Consider the following 18938-nt stretch of genomic DNA (forward strand, 5'->3'; position numbering starts at 1 on the left):
CCCCTTTATACAGATACAGGAACGGAAGCTCAGAAAGGTTAAAGATCTTGCCTAGAATTATAGCAGCCAGAATGTGATGATTAAATGGAGGAGTGGCCTCTGTCCTCTTCTGACTCTTCCTAGACCTTCCCTCGGGTTCAGGAAATGTGTCTGGAAAAGCAAGGTGGGGGATGCTGAGTTCACAAAACTTCAGGCATTGTTTACGTGATTGGTTCTCAGTGTGCAAAGAGTGTGCAAAGAGTGTCCACCTGGGGATTTCAGTGAAATGGGAGAGTTCCCATGCCCACATCGAGAAATGATTCAGAGTTACCATTTTTAAACAACTGTCTTGAGTGATTTTGGACTCCAGGTGGTCGGTCCTCTGAGGATGCTCCAGAAATACCAGTCGAAGTGTTTTTCATGGCAGTCCAAGACTGGCTTAAGATGAAATATTTCAGGTACCAGGAAAAAAGATTTGTCCCAAAGTCTCAGAAGAAGGGATTAAGAGAAAACTTACACACATATGCTCATGCAGAGAGAAAGAGAGGGAAAGAGAGAGAAAAGGGAAGAGATAGAGAGAGAAAGAGAGAGAGAAACATGTTGTTCCTAAGGCTCTCACAAAAGAAACTTAAAAAATTATGTACAGTTATGGAGGATATTAATTTTTTATTTATACACCTAGGTATTTCTTGTTACTTTTTTTCTTATCATGGCTTTGTTGCTTTTATGATCACAACAGCCATAAAAATGACATACACAGTAAATGTCATTCTTTAGAGGACTACTGTGACATTGGAAAGCTGCATACTATAATTTTTAAATTAACAGACTTTATTTTTTAGAGCAATTTTAGGTTCACAACAAAATTGAGGGAGAAGCACACAGTCCCCAAATCCCTCCTACCCCCACGTACACACACAGCCTCCCCACCAGCATCCACATCCCGCATGATTGTAATATGCTTGTTTGGTCATTATCCACCAAAGTCTATAGCTTATATTAGGGTTCGCACTTGGTGTCGTACAATCTATGGATTTTGACAAATGTATAATAGCATTTATCCACCATTATAATATCATATAGAATAGTTTCACTGACTTAAAAATGCCCCGTGCTCACTCATTCATCCTTCCCTCCCTACCACTGCCCCCAACCAGGAGCCCCTGGTGGCCACTGATCTTTCTACTATCTCCATAGCTTTGCCTCCACAGTGTCATATAGTTGGAATCATATAGTATATCACCTTTCAGATTGCCTTCTCTCACTTGACAATATACATTTAAGGTCCCCCCATGTCTTTTCATGACTTGATAGTTGATTAATTTTTATCACTGAATAATATACCCTAGTACGAATGTATCACAGTGTTTGCCTATTGAGGGCCATCTTGGCTGTTTCCGTGTTTGGGCAATTATTAATAAAGATGCTGTAAATATTTGTGTGCCGGTTTTGTGTGGACATGGATTTTCAACCTAATTTAGCAATATACCAAGGCATGAGATTGCTGGAGCATATTTGGTTTCCTGAGTTTCATAAGAAACTGGAAAACTATTGCATTACCACCATCAGTGATTGAGAGTTCCTGTTGCTCTACATTCTCATCGGCATTTGGTGGTGTCAGAGTTTTGGATTGTGTCCATTCTAGCAGGTGTGCTGTGGTATCTCATTCATTGTCTTAAATTGTAATTGTGTGATGACATATGTTGAGCATCGTTTCATAAGCCTATCAGCCATCTGTATATCATCTTTGGTGACATGTCTGTTCAGCTATTTTGCCAATTTTTAAATTGGGTTGTTCATTTTCTTCTCATTGAGTTTTAAGTATTCTTATCTTGGATAATAGTCCTTTATCAGATATGGCTTTTGCACAGATTCTCTGTGAGTCTGTGACCTGTCATCTCATCTCTTGACAGTGTCTTTTAGAGAGCAGTTTGCAATTTTAATGAAATCTAAATTATCAGCATTTTTTTCATGGATCATGCCTTTGATTTTGTATTGAAAAAGTCATCACCAAACCCAAGGTTGTCTAGATTTTCTCTGATGTTATCTTCTAAGAATTTTATAATTTTTCAATTTATATTTAGGCTTATGATCATTGTTTCTCATGAGGATGTCCAATTGTTCCAGCATCATTTGTTGAAAACACTATCCTTTCTCCATTAAATTGACTTCGCTCTTTTGTCAAAGATGACTTGACTGTATTTGTGTGAGTCTGTTTCTGAGCTCTATATTTTGTTCCACTTATTCCCTTGTCCATTCTTTCACCAATCCCACATTATATCATTTACTGTAGCCTTATAGTAAGTCTTGAAGTTGGGTAGTGTCAGCCCTCCAACTTTGTTCTTCAGTATTTTGTTGGCTAGTCTGGGTGTTTTGCCTCTCCATATAAAGAATCAGTTTGCTGATAGCCACAAAATAACTTGCTCAGAGACTGGGATTACTTTGAATCTGTACATGAAGTTGGAAAGAACTGATGTCTTAATACTGCATATTCTTACCAATGAACATGGGATATCTTGCATTTAGGTCTTCTTTGGTTTCTTTCGTCAGAGCTTTGCAATTTTCCTCATATAGATCTTGTACATATTATATCGATACCTAAGTACTTCACTTTTTCTGTGTGCTAAGGTAGGTCGTGTTATATTTTAAATATCAAATTCCAGTTGTTCATTGCTGGTATATAGGAAGTTGATTGACTATTGCACATTAATCTTGTATCATGCAAACTTGCTATAACCGATATTTGTGCCAGGTTAATTTTTGGTCGATTGCTTGAAGTTTTCTACATAGATGATCATTTCACCTGTGAACAATTTTATTTCCTCCTTCCCCAAAGGTACACTTTTTCATTTCCTTCTCTTACAAATTGCATTAGCTAGGACTTGCAGTCGATACTGAAAAGGAGTGGTGAAAAGAGACATTGATCTTAGCAAGGAAGTTTCTATCCATGAAATTCGGTGTTAGCTGTCGGTTTCTGTAGATGTCCTTTACTAATTTAGGGAAGTTCCCTTCTATTCCTCGTTTGCTGAGACACGATATAATTTTAATGTAAAACATTGCCCAATAAGTAGTGTGTACAATTGGATTCTGACTTCGTGAAAAATGTATTTTACACGGGGGAAAATGAGTGGAAGGGAATACACTTAAAATTCAAGGTAGTCATCTTTGGCTGGATGATGAGTATTTTCTTTAACAATTCTGTATTTTCTAACCCCAATGAACCTATGTTGTTTTCTGTGACAGAAAAATAACAGTATGAAAAGTGATGAGGTGTTCCGGAGAGACTGACTGGCTTGCGGACAGAAAAACGGAGAGAGGCTAAGTAAAACAGAAATCTAAGGAGACAAACCTGACTTAGTAATTGCGTCATCAACGAGAAGGCAAGCTTTCTGAGGGCTAGCCCCACAGCGTAATAAATCACTTCACCTGGGTCTCGGCTTTGCCTAGGAAATGCTATTTATTTGGCATTCCGAGCATGGTTTTTGTGGACACGGAACCAGGTTTCTGTCTTCCCAAGTAGTTTTGCCTATTGTTTCAGAACGAGGAGAAGGAGCTAGAGAGAGAGAGCGTGATTGATTGGAATGAACCGAACTACGGAACCGGGAGCAGAGTGACCTGACAAGTCACGGGAGAGGGGAGGAGGAGCGCGCCCCAAACCCCAGGCTCGGAGCGCGGGCGCCGGGGCCGGCTGTGGAGCCCCGCGCACGGCCGGGCGGTGGGAAGGGGGCAGCAGCGCCCCCGCCTGGCTGCGGCGCTCCCGGGGCCGGGCACATCCCGCCGCCCAGGTGCCTCGAGAGCGCACGCAGCTGCCGGCGCTCTCTCCGGTGCCGCGGCTCCCGGGCCCGCCGTGTGCCGGGGCGACGGCGACAGGCGAGGGGTCCCGGGCCCGCCCCGCCCCGGCCGCCTGCAGCGAGCGCCGCGGACCAGCTGGAGCCGGGTGAGCCGCCGCGCCCGTGTCGCGCCGCACGCCGCGGAGGCGCTCGGGGACGGCGGGCGCGGGCGCGCACAGGAGGCGCGGGGCGGCCGGCGCCGCGCGGACCCTCGGCGGGCAGCGCGCCCACCTCCCTGGGGCCGCGAGTGCGGGCGCCTCCGGCCCGCGCGGCCCCTCCGCCACAAGTCTGGGAGCTCCCGGCCCCACGCTGCCGGTGCCCATGGGGATCCGAGAGTTTCCCGGCGGCGCACCCAGGGGCAAAAGCATCGCCGTGTGAGTAGCGCCGGGGCTTGGGGGGCGCGAGCGGGCGGGTGGGAGGGTGGGCGGCCGGCCCTCGGCAGCCGGGACGCCGGGCAGCCTGGGGCTCGGGTGGGGGCGGCGCGCGGCGGAGCTGCTCGGGAAGTTTCGGGCGTCCTTTCCCTCGCCGCTCGCCCCAATCTGCACTGCTCCGAGGCGCCGGCGGCCGGGCGCGGGAGACGGGACCCGACGCCGAGGCTGCCGGGGTCGCTGGGGTGGATGGTGGGCGGCGGGCGGGGACCTGCGCCGGCCCTGCGGCGGCACCTGCCCCTGCTGCGCCCTTGCTCGCGCTCGGATCTGCCCGTCACCGGAATCCCCCTCCTTCTCTCTCTCCCCGCCCACCTGCCCGCGCGCGGCCTCAGTGGCATGAGGAGGTCACCGGACGTCAGCCCCCGGAGACTGTCCGACATCAGCCCCCAGCTCCGGCAGCTCAAGTACCTGGTGGTGGACGAGGCTATTAAGGAGGATCTGAAATGGTCGCGCTCAGTGGAGGATCTCACCAGCGGGCCCGTGGGGCTCACGTCCATCGAGGAGCGGATCCTGCGCATCACCGGCTACTACGGCTACCAGCCCTGGGCAGCGAGCTACAGAAGTAAGACCACCCCCCACCCCCATCCGCCGGTCCGTCTCCCCTGCCCTTGTCCCTGGCAGCTGGGTAGCACCCGCAGCGACGCGCCCAGCCACCCCGCTGCTGCCCTGCCCGCAGATACAGACCCAGCTTTGCAACTTTTAGGAGAGACCCGGAGACGGAGTTCTCCAGACCTTTGGGAATTTCTGAGCCGTTCTCTTACACCCCCTCCCCTTCCCACACACGCTTCTCTGTTCTCATCCCCTTGCTCTTGAGGAGTCGCAGTAGGGAGACAGATTGGAAACTCAGTGTACCCTGCGCTGTGTGGCTTCCCTGCGGATTCGAAAGTGTTACTCGCCCCGGGTCGGGCTCAGCTGGCTCCGAGACTGACTGCAGACTTAGTGGGCCTGGATTTTAACTCTTCCCTTTGTCTCCTGGGCCCTGATGATGGTGGAGGATTCTGGGGCCTTGATTTGAAACTCTTTGGCTGCTTTTGCCTCGTGTCTTTATCTGTCCTCAGTGTAGAGGTTCTATCTGGATCATTCAAGATAATGGCATTTGGTCCCGGAGAGAGAAACGGTTGGTGCCAGGTGGAGCAGCTGAAACTTTTCTTTGCCAGTGGGCCCTGGGTCCCAGCTGATGGCTTTGGCAATGCTGTGATCGGTTGTACAAATAGTACCTGTGCGAGCAGGACTAATCTGGTGGGCATTTCTTCCCTTCACTTAGAAGGGAGAAGGTGGCCACGACCAGCTCCAGATACCTATAACTCTAAACCCTAATTAGGTGGCCCCATCTCTGTGGATTGGCATAGCAAAAACATTGCCGTTTACCACCCCAGTCAAGAAATGAGTACTGCTTCATTCCATTTGTAATAAAGACGAACAGCTGAATGATTTTGAGATATGTTTTTCCCCTTCATTACTTGAAATTGGAACATGCTTTATTGGTCCTTAGGAAAAAAATATCAGGCTTTTGTAAATTAATCATATTCAGCTCTAAAGATAGGTCTCGTTTTCTCCTAAAACCCTTGATTCCAAGCCAGAGGTCAGCAGTATGCTGGCAATTAGCTGGTTACCTTTAAGTTATTTGCAGGCAGAAACGTAGGATTTTAATGTCTTGTTTTCATGCCCTTACTTGTTTTTAAGGGACTGCGGTGATTGTGTTTAACTCTGTATAAACCTTTAAAAGGTTATCTGTGTCTCCTCCAGTCTCCTGCTTCTGCTGCTAAAATCGTAGCTGATAAATTGGCTTTGGATCACAGAAGGAACACAAGGGACCAAGTTCTCTTTTAAGCGGAGAATGAAACAATGCAAAAAGAATGCAAACCCATTGGAAACCATTTCTCTTATAGGTGAAGACAGGACAGGTCCTATTTCTGCTTGCTGAATTTCTATCAGAAATTTCCTATTTCTTAGTTCCGTTCTCTGCTTTCGTAATAACCAAAGACAGTGGTGTAAATTACAGTCTTCATGGAGTCATCTAGCCCCTAAAGTCATGCAGAAACTTATTGCTGTAGTTTTATTTGTGACGTGGCCCCACGCGCTTTGTGGAAATTTTCACCAGGGTTCGTGACTTGGCGGGTGGGCAGGGAACCACAGCAGTGATGACTGTGTTTGGTACAAACACGCTTGATAATTCAGACAGGGGGACAGGCCATATGGAAAACGAGTTTCTTGTACCACCAGTGGATTCTTAAATATCCTCCCTCTGAGGCTTCGTTGAAGGAATAATACTAACCGACAAGGCGACAGCGATCATTGTGATTAAGTAAAGTCAGCTCGCTCCAGTTTTTTTATTCCTATGAAGATTCTTCTTTATTCCAGGGTAGTTCCTTTTTTCCTAAAATGCTTTAGGTGACAACTGACATTTTGATGAATTAATTAGATTTTAAGTTTAAATTTAGAGAAGCTAATGTTTTATTAATATAGTCAAAGACGTCTTAGGGCAGATCTTTGGCTGTTTGCTATTTCTATCAGAGTGGAAAGAAAAATAAAGAGGCTTATCTATATGTTGGTATCAGTTCTTCTGTTTGTTGGCGAATAATCATACCGAGCATGCTGGGAGCCATGATGATTACCAAATAAATATTATTCTCATGGTCTGCAGAGCAGGCCGTGCTCATCCTTGGCATTATTAGGTCACCTTTCGGTCATCTTGCAAGGTGGCTTGTCTGTGGCCCCACTGAAGGAGTCCCCAGTGAGAATTTCTGACTGTTTGAGAGGTGCAGGTGAGCTCCTTTGTCGCAGCAGACATTACCGAAATAAGCAAGTATTCATTCTTATCCTCTTGATTTTTGGTCTTTATTTTGGGCGGCTAAGGTAAATGAGGTGGCTGTCAATAGTGCAGAAATGGCCTTTGCTCAGTGTTTTCTCCCCAGTCCATGAGATGAACAAGTTTCCCACTAGCTAAGGAATTTTGTAAGGAATTGTTGGAAAAAAAAAAAAACCACCTCCTGAAGGCCCCTGAGTCTGAGGGGGATGGTGTGTGGAGCATTCAGCCGAGAATTAAACTAGAAACAAGCAGGTAGGATGGGTCAAGGTCCTCTCCCCAGTGGCTAAAATCCTGCAAGCTCCACATTCCGTGTTTCTGAACCCCCAAACCGTTGGGCAGGATTCTTGGGGACTCCTTGGGTTCCTAGCTGTGAGTGTATCCCGAGCCCAGAGAGCAGGTGGTCCAAAGCAGTTGCTCAGTACATGTCTGTTGAGTGAGTGAGTGCATATGGTCTGAGACTCCGGCCTCGGCGAGAGAGAACCTTTGAATGGACCCTCTGTAGTGATTTGGGTCCTTGGATTCTTTTTGCTGCCTTCCTGTCTGTTTGGAATTGCTTCCCTCCTTCCACATTCTGCCATCCCAGCTGTGTCCTTGGCTTTCCAAACTGTAGACTAGACCAGGATTCCTGATGTAGCAAGCTTTGGTTTCTCCCCGGGTTTCCCAAGCTCAGCACGATCGAAATTTTGTACTGAATCATTCTTTATTGTGGGGGGCTATTCTGTGCATTGTAGGGTGTTTAAGCAGCATCCCTGGCCTCTGGCACTCCAATGCCATCCCCCCTGCAGCGTGGCAACCGAAAATGTTTCCAGATAATGCCACATGTCTCCTGGGAGTGTACCTTTGGATAAGAAGCCCTCATAACCTACCGCCAAATGTATGCTCCAAGTGAACTCTTCTGTTGACCGGTCGTGCTAACCTAAAAGGCTTGCCTTCTGGATTCCTGACCTCTTGTCTTCATTCCTCCTGGACCACTTCTTAGGTTTTCATGACGGGCTTGGCTAGAATAAACAGCCTTCTGAAAGAGCCTGTGGCCTTTTCAGCTGACATGATTCTGTACCCATTCACCATAAATGATAGCCTGTAGAAAGTGCTTTCAAATTCAAAACAAGGTGCCCAGAGCCTCTCAGTGATTTCCTTTCCCCTCCCACCTTGTATCACAGCAGGACAGAAATGACCAGCTGGAATCTCCTCTGCTGCCCCCTTGCTTTCTTGGCTCTCTGGTGTAGACACCGCTGAGGGAGGGCTGGGGAACAGAAATCAGGGATAAGCCATCAGGATAATGGTAGCCAGGCCTGACGCAATGGGGCCTGGTGGCATTTTGGCATAGAGATGATTGAAGTAACTACTTTGCAGATCCCAGATGGAGGCTCTTATGCAGGATGAAGGAGCATTTATAAATGCTTATTTTCATTTACTTATTTAGCAAACTTTTTTGGAGCACTTACTAAATGCCAGAATACAGAGATCAGTGATGAGAGAGGAAGCTCACTACACAGATGTGCACAGATGTGCCTTTGTCAGGAAGCATAGATCAACAAATACGTGCATCTAGGAAATGGATACACTGTTTACAGTTAGCAGGGATGTTGTACTTTGCAAAAGGTTCCCCTGATGGGTGGTTTCAAACAGCAAGCCCTTGAACATTTTTCTAGTAAAGAAACTTTTTAGGAGTAGCTTTTGGGTGGGGGATATGTGAATGGTCATGTTTATTTCTTAAAATGAGGTACAACTGTCTTTTGAGCAGATTTATTAATATTACATGGCGCTGACACGTTCAGATAAAGGTGATTTTTTCTTTTTTGGGGAAACAAAGCCAATGGGTTTAGTTTTAAGTCATTTGTAGAGAGGAGGGTGGGCTGCAGTTGGCAAGTTGAGTCTCGGTTGGGAACATGGGGATTCCTGAGCAAAACCATCCATCTAGCTGGGTGGAAGTTTTATAGTTCAAGCTGGGAAAGAGATCACCAAGTAACTCTGCTGGTAACAAGGCAGTCTCTTGTTTTGGGATCCTCCAGGTTAAAAATGTCAGAAGGGGTTTGTGTGCGGTAAGGGGAAGCAGTTGGTGTAGAAAGACCATCTTTCTACTCTCTGCCACTTCAGCCCAGACTGTGAGTATTGGGGGCTGATGTCGTTACCAGTGAGAACTGGAACGGTGGCTCATAGTATAATTGAATTCATGGTGAGCAGCTTCTGTTTGGCCCTCCCAAAATAGTAAAGGTCAGGTCAGCAATTCAAAAATGACCCACTTGTAAGAGACTTATAATTTGGTTGTAAATGTTTATTCTAGATCGGAGCTTGGCATATTGAAATACTAGATCGAAAAGATTTTTCAAGGAAAATAGTTGGAGGTGGCAGGGGTGGGCCAGAGTGAGCAGAGAGCATAAATAACACTTTCTAACGTTTCAGAGAGTCTGTTTTATTCCTGAATATGAATACATGTTAGCAAGGTAGTAAATGGTTTTCTGAGATTCAAACGAATTAAAATGCAGAACTGTTATCTTTTAGGGAAGCACAGTGCTCCCCAGCATGCTCAGATCATGGACGGGGGTTATAAACCCTTTGCATCTGGTCGTGAAGGGCCATGTTCTCGCCTCCAGGGATGCAGAGCCTGGGCAAGGAGATTTCTCACTGTGTTTCAGAAGTCTCTCCTGGTTCTGTTGACAAGGTGCCTGATCTAAAACGCCCGTGGTGGACATTTGTCCTTTCCTCAAGCAGCTGGAAACATGCAGGTTAGTTGAGTTAAAAAATTAATACACATGTGGATGAGCCATTGAGCTCTGTTAAGCGTTTTACCGAGTGTCGATAAGGCTGCTCATTCGAATCGTAGCCCTGTCTACGGCCATACCACCCTGAACGTGCCTGATCTCGTCTGAATCGTAGCCCTGAATGCAGGCGGGGCAGCCTCAGTATCTCATGCTGTCAGGAGAAGCAGATGAAATGGATCTTGGGCAGCTGGCTTCATATCCCGGCTTTGTCCCTTTGTCGCCCTGTCACTCACCTCTGCGAGCCTCTGTTTTCTTATCTGTGAAATGGGGGATAATGTCACCGCTCTTCAAGGATAGTCATGAGGAGTAAAACAATGTATATATAGCATCTGGCCCTTTGCTTGGCATCGGTAAATAAGCCTTCATTTTCGTTTATTCAACAAACTTTTTGAGCTCTTAGTGTGTGTGCCAGCATCTAGAGGGTAGTGACACAGTCCTCACCCTGGGGTCTCCCAGACCAGAGGGGGAGAGAGTGGAACCCGAAGCTAGCTGACATACGGTGAAGACGGGCTTGGGGGTGCTTCGAGAGCCCTTTTTCACAGGGGGAGGGCGGTTCAGAAGCTGGAGGGGGAATAAGCCGCAGGAAGTGGGTGGAGGGGAGGTTTGCGTTCCGTGCAGACGACTAGCATATGTGTAGAAATGTGCATACGCTACTCCTGGAAGGTAATTCAGCTTGACCGGACCACAGCCGCTTGGGAATGTGAAAGATGAAGGTGGTCTGTGAGCAGAAACTGACTGGAGTGCGTTATGCTCCAGTCGTCTGATGTGTGTCATCAGCAGGCCCCTGATGCCTGTCCCCTTACCTACCCAGGTCGCAGGCTAAGTGTCACATCTTCCAGGGAGCCTCCCTGACCATCTAGATCTGGTGGGATGTTCTTGCCAGGGGCTCCACAGTGCGGTCACTTCACGTACATGTTGTCATGGCTGATTCAAGTGTGTGGCTGAAACTGACAGACGGCGAAGCCCTGTGAGGGCAGGGCTCACGGCTGCGTCCCCAGTCCTCGGCTCTTGGCCCATAGGACTGTGGTGATTCTGTCCCCAATCACAGCATCCCTGGCACCTAAAGCAGTAAACGTTTACTAGATATATCAGTGAAAGGTTATGTGTACCCCCCCCCCACACACACATATACACACACGGCTGATATGCATCTACATTTCTGTGGGGTCTTCCAGAATTATCCTGCACAGAGCCCTTCTGATTGCCTTTCTCCATCAAGAAATGAGCCTCCCATTGCTCAGTGTCCTGGGTCTTCACCTTGACTCAGCTAAAAACACTGACAAGCAATCTCACTCCTCCAGCTTACATTAGTCAACATCTTATCAGAGTGTTTAGTATAGTTTCAAAGAGCTCCTGTTAAAAACCATATGGAAAAAATGAACAGAGCTCAGGGAAGAAGAGAAATGGATCGGGGGGAATTGGAAATGTGTTCTACAGGCAAGAATAAAGTATTGGGTGGGGGGGGAGAGGTAAAACGGGCCTATGATGTGTCTTTATCAGAACGATTGGGGCCAACACCAGCTCACCATGATGCCCTTCCCTGCCTGGCACCACATCCTGTGGGTGGGTTCTCAGCAGCCAGACTTGCATCATCTGCCTCCTGGGCACCACGGGTTAGACTGGCATGGACTCTTGACCCACACTGACTCAACCAGTATCTCCCTCCTGGAATTTGACATTAAAATCAGGAGGTTATGGTCTAGTTTGGGGTGGTCTTTCAAGTGGAGGAGATGCTATGAAAGGGGCTCTTCTGGCTTCCGTGTGGATGGAGAGGCAGAGACAGCTGGTCTACATAGACGAATCAGGCAGGCGTGCAGAGTGACCCAGAGGGACCAGTGGCGATTTTCAGGACTCCATGCTGGGTGCTGTTTCCCTCCGAGGTCAAGGCCATGATGCAGCTCGTCCTCCGAGCTCTGGGAGATATCCCTGTGGCAATGCCACCGCCCCTTCCTGCTACGTGAACAGAAGCTGCGTTTTGTTCTGTGTAACTTCAGACTCCCATCTGAATAATGTTTCTGAGCCACTTCCACTCAGGTCCATGTAGGACAAAACAAGAATCTACATACCAAAGAATTTTCCACTGGAAATAAGAAATCATGTCCTGACTGCTGAGATAAAAAAGATAATGGAGCCTCCGTCACTGGAGAGCTTCAGAAAGAGGCAGACACTCAGTAACCCCAGCTGGATTAAGTATTTACTTATCCTGTGTTAAGGGGGTGGAGGGGATTTGTTTTTTGATTTTATTTTTTTTACATGATGTCTTTTAGTTCAGTGGTGAGTGTGCACTGATCAATAGACTAACAGAACAGTTTTGTTTCCTTATTGCAGAGCCTAGAAAGGAACTTGTACAATTAGGAACCTGGGAAATTCGTTTCGTAACTGATGGTGACAAGACCTTGAACAGTGGGCTAGGACATGGGCACACACTTTTCTCCTGTGCAGCTTGAGGTAGCCTTAAGTTATGACAGCATTCGGAATTATAGGGACTAAATTGCTCCTCTCAGGTGATTTGCACTGTGGAAGGGTAGAGGCTGTTTTGGACTCCTGAGACATAGAGAGTCAATGGAACCGAGACTCTCAGAACACTTTTCAAGTCTTGACAAATGTTTTCTGTGACATGCTTGTCAGTCTGCTCTGTATCATCTACTGTACATGACTAGATAAGAATCTATTAAGATATTATTTTTATCCTTTTCCACCATCTACTTCGCAACAATGTTGTATAATAAAAATGTGGGGTATGTCCTCAAGGTTTGATCCAAAAGGGTCAGAAGAAAGCTGCTTTCTGATGAATGTGGACTTTGCTTCCTTATTTTTCTCTTTAGAAATCGAGTCTGCTCATATTCAATGAACATATATTAAGATGTCCTCTTCTTAAAAAATGAATATAATTATGATGCTAGGTGTGAAACACTTGGGTTTTCTGCAGTGTTCTCATGCCATGCGCATGTGGGAGTTTAAGAAACACTATTCATGGAGTAGTGGCATGCAGTACCTAGGAAGGACTCAAAATCTCCACCTCTGTACATTTTATTTTAAAGAATAAAATAGTTTGAAGACTATTTAAATGCTGTAATCCAGAGCAGCAGATTTCAAGGGTTCGTCCAAACTCTTTCACTTTAAGTCAGCATTTTCTTTTATTAAATATTTAACATATGAAAGCTATTTATGTGTTTATCTGATTTTATGCGGTGGGTATGTTTTCAAAGTTACATGTAAATAAAATTTTATAATTAGAATTTGTTCTAGAAAACACTAGGAAGCCTTGGTACTTGTGCCTTTGTAATTGTGTTTATTCTCTCTGTAACCTGCCTTGTATCTTGAGATTCTCTGGGATGACACTGAGGACCTTCAGTGTGGTGGCTGGAAGGTAGAGGAAGGATCGCTTTCAAATTAGACCCTGCTGCCATCATACTCCCTCTTGAGAGGCCCGTGGGCCAGGCAGAGGCTTCAGAAAACCACTGCATAGGATTTCAAACATTGCTCATGAAGGGATTTATTTCTGAATGGCTTGGAAACAGATCAAACCGTGGAACCCACTGTGGATGTGTATCTGTCCATCTACCCGTCCCCTCAACGCCCAATCCACCCAGTGGTACACCGTCCATTCATTCGGACATCAAATAGTTCACTACTTCTAGAGGGCAGCAAATATATTCACTTCTAACAGAAACATAAGTGTATAGTTTAGTTAACAGTTTTCTGGAAAATTACACAGCAGGGGAATAAGACAGACACATATCACTTTGTAAAGTCCCCTACTTTCCTGGTCTTGGGGCCATCTCATAGATGCACTATGTGTATCTTTTTGGTGTTTCCCTAACTAAATACCTTGGGGTATTTGGGATCAGCATTAAGCAGCTTTACAGTAAGCTCTATGTGGTATACATGATATTGCATATTATTTTATCATGGGGCACCATAAACAGAAACAGGATAGTGAGCCACAGTGAACTTCTTTTTTTGTTCCTTTGGAAGCTTGAGCTCTGCTGCTATAATCAAAGTTCTGATTCATTTATTTGATATATCCCAGCCGTTCAACATTTTTTTTTCCTCTTTCATGAAATCATGCAACAACAAAGATTTTTTTAACTGGGTTGATGAGATTAAGCCACTAACCCAGCACATTTCTCCCCTAATGTTTTATGCTGCAGGCATTCTGGTTCTTTCTAGCGCTAAAGCCGGCCTGAGACCTAAGATGTTCTTCTTCCTCTGACTGGGGGCCCAGCAGAAAAACAGTGGCCTGGAACTCAAAAGGGTTGGGATTTCTTTCCAGGTCTACCTGTTCTTCCCCGCGCCACTGCTCATTCTGTGTGTGCGCTTTCTCCAGTGCCCGTGTCCACAGGAATAAGTCTCGTACCCATTCTTCCCCTGGCTATTTAGCTTGAGAGTCATGGCACTCTCGAATTCATGTAGCTCTGAAGGGAGTCATGTTTCTAAAGGCCGGCTCTACTTTTATACATTAATAAAAATCCAAGTGTCCCGATTACCGTGACCGTCACTTTACGTAGCGTCAAGGATGGTGGAGATCTGGAGTTCTGCACAGAGGTTTCTTGCGTGATTGGTCCTGGAGCCGCTGCCCCTCTTGTGGCTGAATCTAAGATTCAGGGATGCGGTTGAGCTAAAATGTAGGACACAGGTTGTTGGAGGACACCGTGCATTCCCTTCTGTCCCCCTGTCTTGCTTGCCTCTTTCTTTGACCCCCACCTTTTCTTTATGCCGAGCATGTGAAGTCTGAGCGCCGACAGAAGGCTGTGTGTCTTTGGAACTGATGATCCCTGATGGTCAGCAGGTGGCCCCGAGTTCCTCGAATCACTGCCTGGGCTCCTAGCTTTCTCTACTGCTTTGTGGTTGATGGGGCTCCTGTAGGCGAGGGAGGTGGTGAGGCAGCTAGGGTTCTGGGCAGCCTTGTATGGAACAGGAAGCCAGGAGGGGACAAGATAACGGTCCTCCCGTAGTGGCTCCGAGGTCCTGTCTCAAGGCTGGCAGCAGTATGCTGGGCCTGCCTTACTTTCTGTCTAGATGTGTCTGTATTGCTTTGGGGGATACCTGTACAGCCTTTCCTATGTCAGTCATACCTTAATAAGGTGGTATTTAATTAAACAACACAAAAGACATGTTCTTTGCTATGTGGGGCTTGTCTCAGGTTCCAGGATTCTTTTTGGTGAAGGAAACCTACTTTTTCCAGAGATTTAGAGTTCTGGCCCATTTCTCTAAGTGCTTTAACTTTGTACCCTATAAAATAAAAATATGCTTGAATCTGGGGACAGTGGGCCTTCCCTGAGAGTGGACAGGTACCATTGTGTCTGAGTCTGCAGAACAGGCTGTTCTCAAAGGATTCATTGGCCTATAGGGCGGACAGTGTTTCTGGTGCTGAGTCTTCAGAATGCTGAACCAGCTCATCTCTGGTTATATCTTACCTTTCTCCTGACCAACTCTCAGTTACGCTTGAGCACTTTGTCTTTCCTCCTGGCTCCCAAGGATTAGGGGGAGGCCATAGAGGGAAGGCCTTTTTTTTTTTTTTTTGAGAGATGGTCCAAAGGAAATGGCTCTATCAGCTGCTACCTGGAGAAGGATGCTCTGGTGGTGCGTACGTACGTGCGTGCACGTGTGTGTGGGAGGGCGAAGGAGAGTTTCCTGGTCTCCGTCAGTCAGCGTGCATGCTACAGACGATTAAAAATTGCCATTTGCCATTCCTGGCAGAATTCACTTCGTGGTGTCTCTAGGAAGGCATCATTATTGCTGTTTGTGGCTTAAGAAATGAAGGCACAGAATAATGAACAGACCATACGGGGATAATATTACTTTTGCCTCAAAGTGAATACATGAGTATCAGAGGCAATCTGAGAAGTTATGAGGGTTCCTGTGTTCAAAAAGAGAAGATCTGCTCCTTGAGAACAGGAAAAAGGGAGACCCTTTGGAATTTGCAATGGAAGAGAGAAAGCACAGATGCTACAGTGTATGAAGGAGGAAGTATTCATCCTGCTGGGAGTGGGGATAATTGATTGGCTTCAGAATAAAGTATGTGCAAGGTCAGAGAAAGGGTATGGAGTGGAAGGCAAGAGTGGGGTTTGAATCTCAGACTGTTCTCGTGAGAAGAAGCATGCGTGGAAGGTGCTAAAACCAAGGGAGAAGAGATGATAGCTACTTTGTAGAGCGGCTGTAAATGCTGTGTAGTTGTCCCAGATGACTATTAGCACTCACATCTGCTGGATATATGCCCTGGAGTGGAATTTTAGGGCTGCAGTAGACTGCAAACTCACTTTAGACCTTTTCTGTCCCTTGCGAGCCTCCATGAAACAATTGGTTGTGTTGGGAGGCCCACATGGCAAAGAACTGCAGGTGGCCTTTAAGAGTTGAGGTATCCAGCCAAGAGCCAGCAAAAAAACTGAACTTTTAGTCCTACAACCACGAGGAACCAAATGCTTCCAGCAGTCATGCTGGTGGAAAAGCAAATCCTTCCCCAGTTGAGCCCCTAGATGAGAACCAGCCCCGCTAGCATCTCGCTTTCAGCCTCATGTACAGAGGTGGTGGAGAACAGGCTGATAAACAATCTATCACAAGGGTAAAGAAACAGAACCAGGCAAGAGGGCATATCTGAATTCTGGTCTTGGCTCTGCCATTTCCTAACTGGGTATCATTGACCAGGTCCCTTATCCAGCCTGGCCATCCCTTACCTTTTATGTTCAATGAAGGGATTTGGCAAGATTACATCCTCAGTCCCTACCAGCATAACATTTTGATGAGTTTAAGATTTATCTTCAACATCTGAGGAACTCATCTATTCTGGAAATGAATGTTTAGAGGTAAAAAAAAAAAAATTTGGGTGCTAACCAAACCTGTGTCATATCTAGAAAATTAGCCCATTTCTGAATCTTCTCTGCAGTATGTAGTGGGCAAAGCCTATAATGGGGCTCTCTGATACTAAGTCTCTGGAAAGGGAAGCACATGGATTAAAGAGGTTTTTTTTTTATTCTACCCCTCTTTTTCTCTTATTTCTTTTGGTACATTGACCAAAACTATGCTGACTAAACCTTTGATTATGTTGAACACTAAAACATGGTAGATGTAGTGTTTGCATTTCAAAGTTCTGAAAAATAAGAGAAATAACAGTCTAGGTTTCTAATGAAATCCTTAAAGACTATGAGGATTACCTTTGAGTCACAAGAGCACCTATCTTTGGGTTACACCTTTCAGGGAACAGAAGGAATGATCTGGAGACTTAACACTGGTTTTGTTGTTCCCGTAAGACGGTTACCGGGTTTTGAATAGTTCCCTGAGGAAGAAATTGCCCCACTGTTGCAGCCACTTGAAATCTCAGTGGGTCTTTGTGGTGAGCAGCTCTGTGGAGGTGTTTTTCAGTGTGAAGCTGTTCTTGGAGGGGAGAGTGAGAATAGAAGCGGGGAAAGTTTGAAAGGCTGTTGACAGGACCAGCTTTTGGGAGCTGCCCCTTTGAGAACAATTGATAAGGGAAGCTTCTGTGCCCCCCAGATGTGGAGAGCTTTATCCTGCCACGGGCAGGTCCCAGTGCACAGAGTTGTTCCTGGGAGCATCTTATCAGGTGTCAGATTGGGAAGGACTCAGCCGTTCCTCTGTGCTTTTTGCAGCAGGACTTAACTTTGATATCTTGGGGTGAAGCTAATTATGATGAATCTTTCGATTTTCTTTCTCACTGTAAAGAGGTATTATGGCTTCCCACCTGGCAAGCTCTGGATGTTAGAAAGCCTGCATGGGGCCTATGGAACAGTCCATTCAGCATTCCATTGCGATTTGTTTGTGGTTCTCAGAGTCCCGTGCAAGTCCGTGAGCTTTGCAAAAGAGAATGATCCCAACCTACTCTATGATTCCATCTATATACAGTTCGAAAATTGCTACAACTGGTCTGTGGTGATAAAAGTCAGAAGAGTAGTTACATGTAGGGATATGAGGGAGCCTTCTTTATGGTGTTGTGGAAATATTCTATATGGTAGACTAGATGGCCGGGTATACGTATGTAAAAGGCTATGTAGGCATGTAAAAGGTGATTTGCTGTAGCTCATATACCTCAGTTTAAAAAAATTCTTTTTAATAGAAACTGGTTGTTGGGGAAGGGGACTCCTCCATAGAGAGACATTGGTCCCAGAATGAGTCAGGTTGTTTAGGGAGGGTGGTGACCATCCAGGATCCATGGAAATCACAACTTAAAATTAGCACTGTGGTTCCTTTGTTGTCATTCTCATTGTTGTTCATCGAAATCCTGAATAGGAGGGTAACTTTTAAACATAGTCTCATCTATTTTGGACACCTAGATGCTTGTAAACAGAAGCGCATCTCATTTCCCCTCTTTATGGGAATGCTGTCTTCTCTCTGCACAGATTCAACTCACCGATTTAGCTATTTTAGTGCACTGGAATTTCTGAAGAAGGGTTTGCTTAAATGCACAGGTTTTGGCTGTGTAAGTAATAACAAGGACACTGAGGCCATAGTGAGAATAATTGGGACTTTGTGTATGACCCTATCTCTGTACCATTCCTTGCCATTATGTTATTACTTACTAGTTTTCTCCCAGAAGATGACATAGGAGGTACAAGAATGGTAAAGCACAGCTGGGTTCACTTAGAAGTTCTGTCCGTGCTAATTGTGAGTTTTTATGAAAGAAGCCATCCGAACTAAAGTTGGAAGGTTTCTCTTCATTTAAATTGCCATGCTTTCAGTAGTTCCCAGGGGTCCAGCCAACTTCTTGTTGGCTATAATTCTGAATACCATCCTCTCTGTGATTTTTAGTCTTCAGATAATTGCAGGTGCAAAGTGGAAGTTCATTTGAAAAACTACAGTCTATCTACCTGTAATGTTTAAATTAAAAAAATACAAAGTAGATTCAGCACTTAGAACCATACTTTTAATATAATGGGGTAGAACAAAGGATTTGTTTTCTGAACCTGGGGCCTGTAAAGCATTCTGATCTGAGGACTCTAGAACTGGAGACAGCACTTCTGGGACCAGGTGTAGGAAAGGGGATGAGGAGCTGAGGAGGGCTGGGGCCAGGGCTGGAGGGAATGGTGTCCCAGCTGGGTGGGATCCGACTGCATTTCTGAAGCACATAGAGATTGTCTGTAGTTTTCATACTGTTCATTCCTTTCGCTCATCCTAT

The 18938-nt window shown here is 46.0% G+C and overlaps 1 protein-coding gene across 1 annotated transcript in view; it reads left to right on the plus strand.

Moving 5' to 3' along the window:
• The first annotated feature begins 4059 nt into the window (after positions 1-4059).
• The window catches only part of SLC35F3 (solute carrier family 35 member F3), a 352895-nt gene continuing 338016 nt past the window's right edge, over positions 4060-18938 (plus strand). The window contains exons 1-2 of the mRNA XM_081824293.1: positions 4060-4183; positions 4570-4799. Of these exons, the coding sequence (XP_081680419.1) occupies positions 4131-4183; positions 4570-4799 (283 nt within the window). The 5' untranslated portion in view covers positions 4060-4130. The remainder of the gene's footprint in view (positions 4184-4569; positions 4800-18938) is intronic.

The sequence above is a fragment of the Leptonychotes weddellii genome, chromosome 6 (assembly GCF_054177405.1).
Source record: "Leptonychotes weddellii isolate Sample4059 chromosome 6, ASM5417740v2, whole genome shotgun sequence".
NCBI classification, from domain to species: domain Eukaryota; kingdom Metazoa; phylum Chordata; class Mammalia; order Carnivora; family Phocidae; genus Leptonychotes; species Leptonychotes weddellii.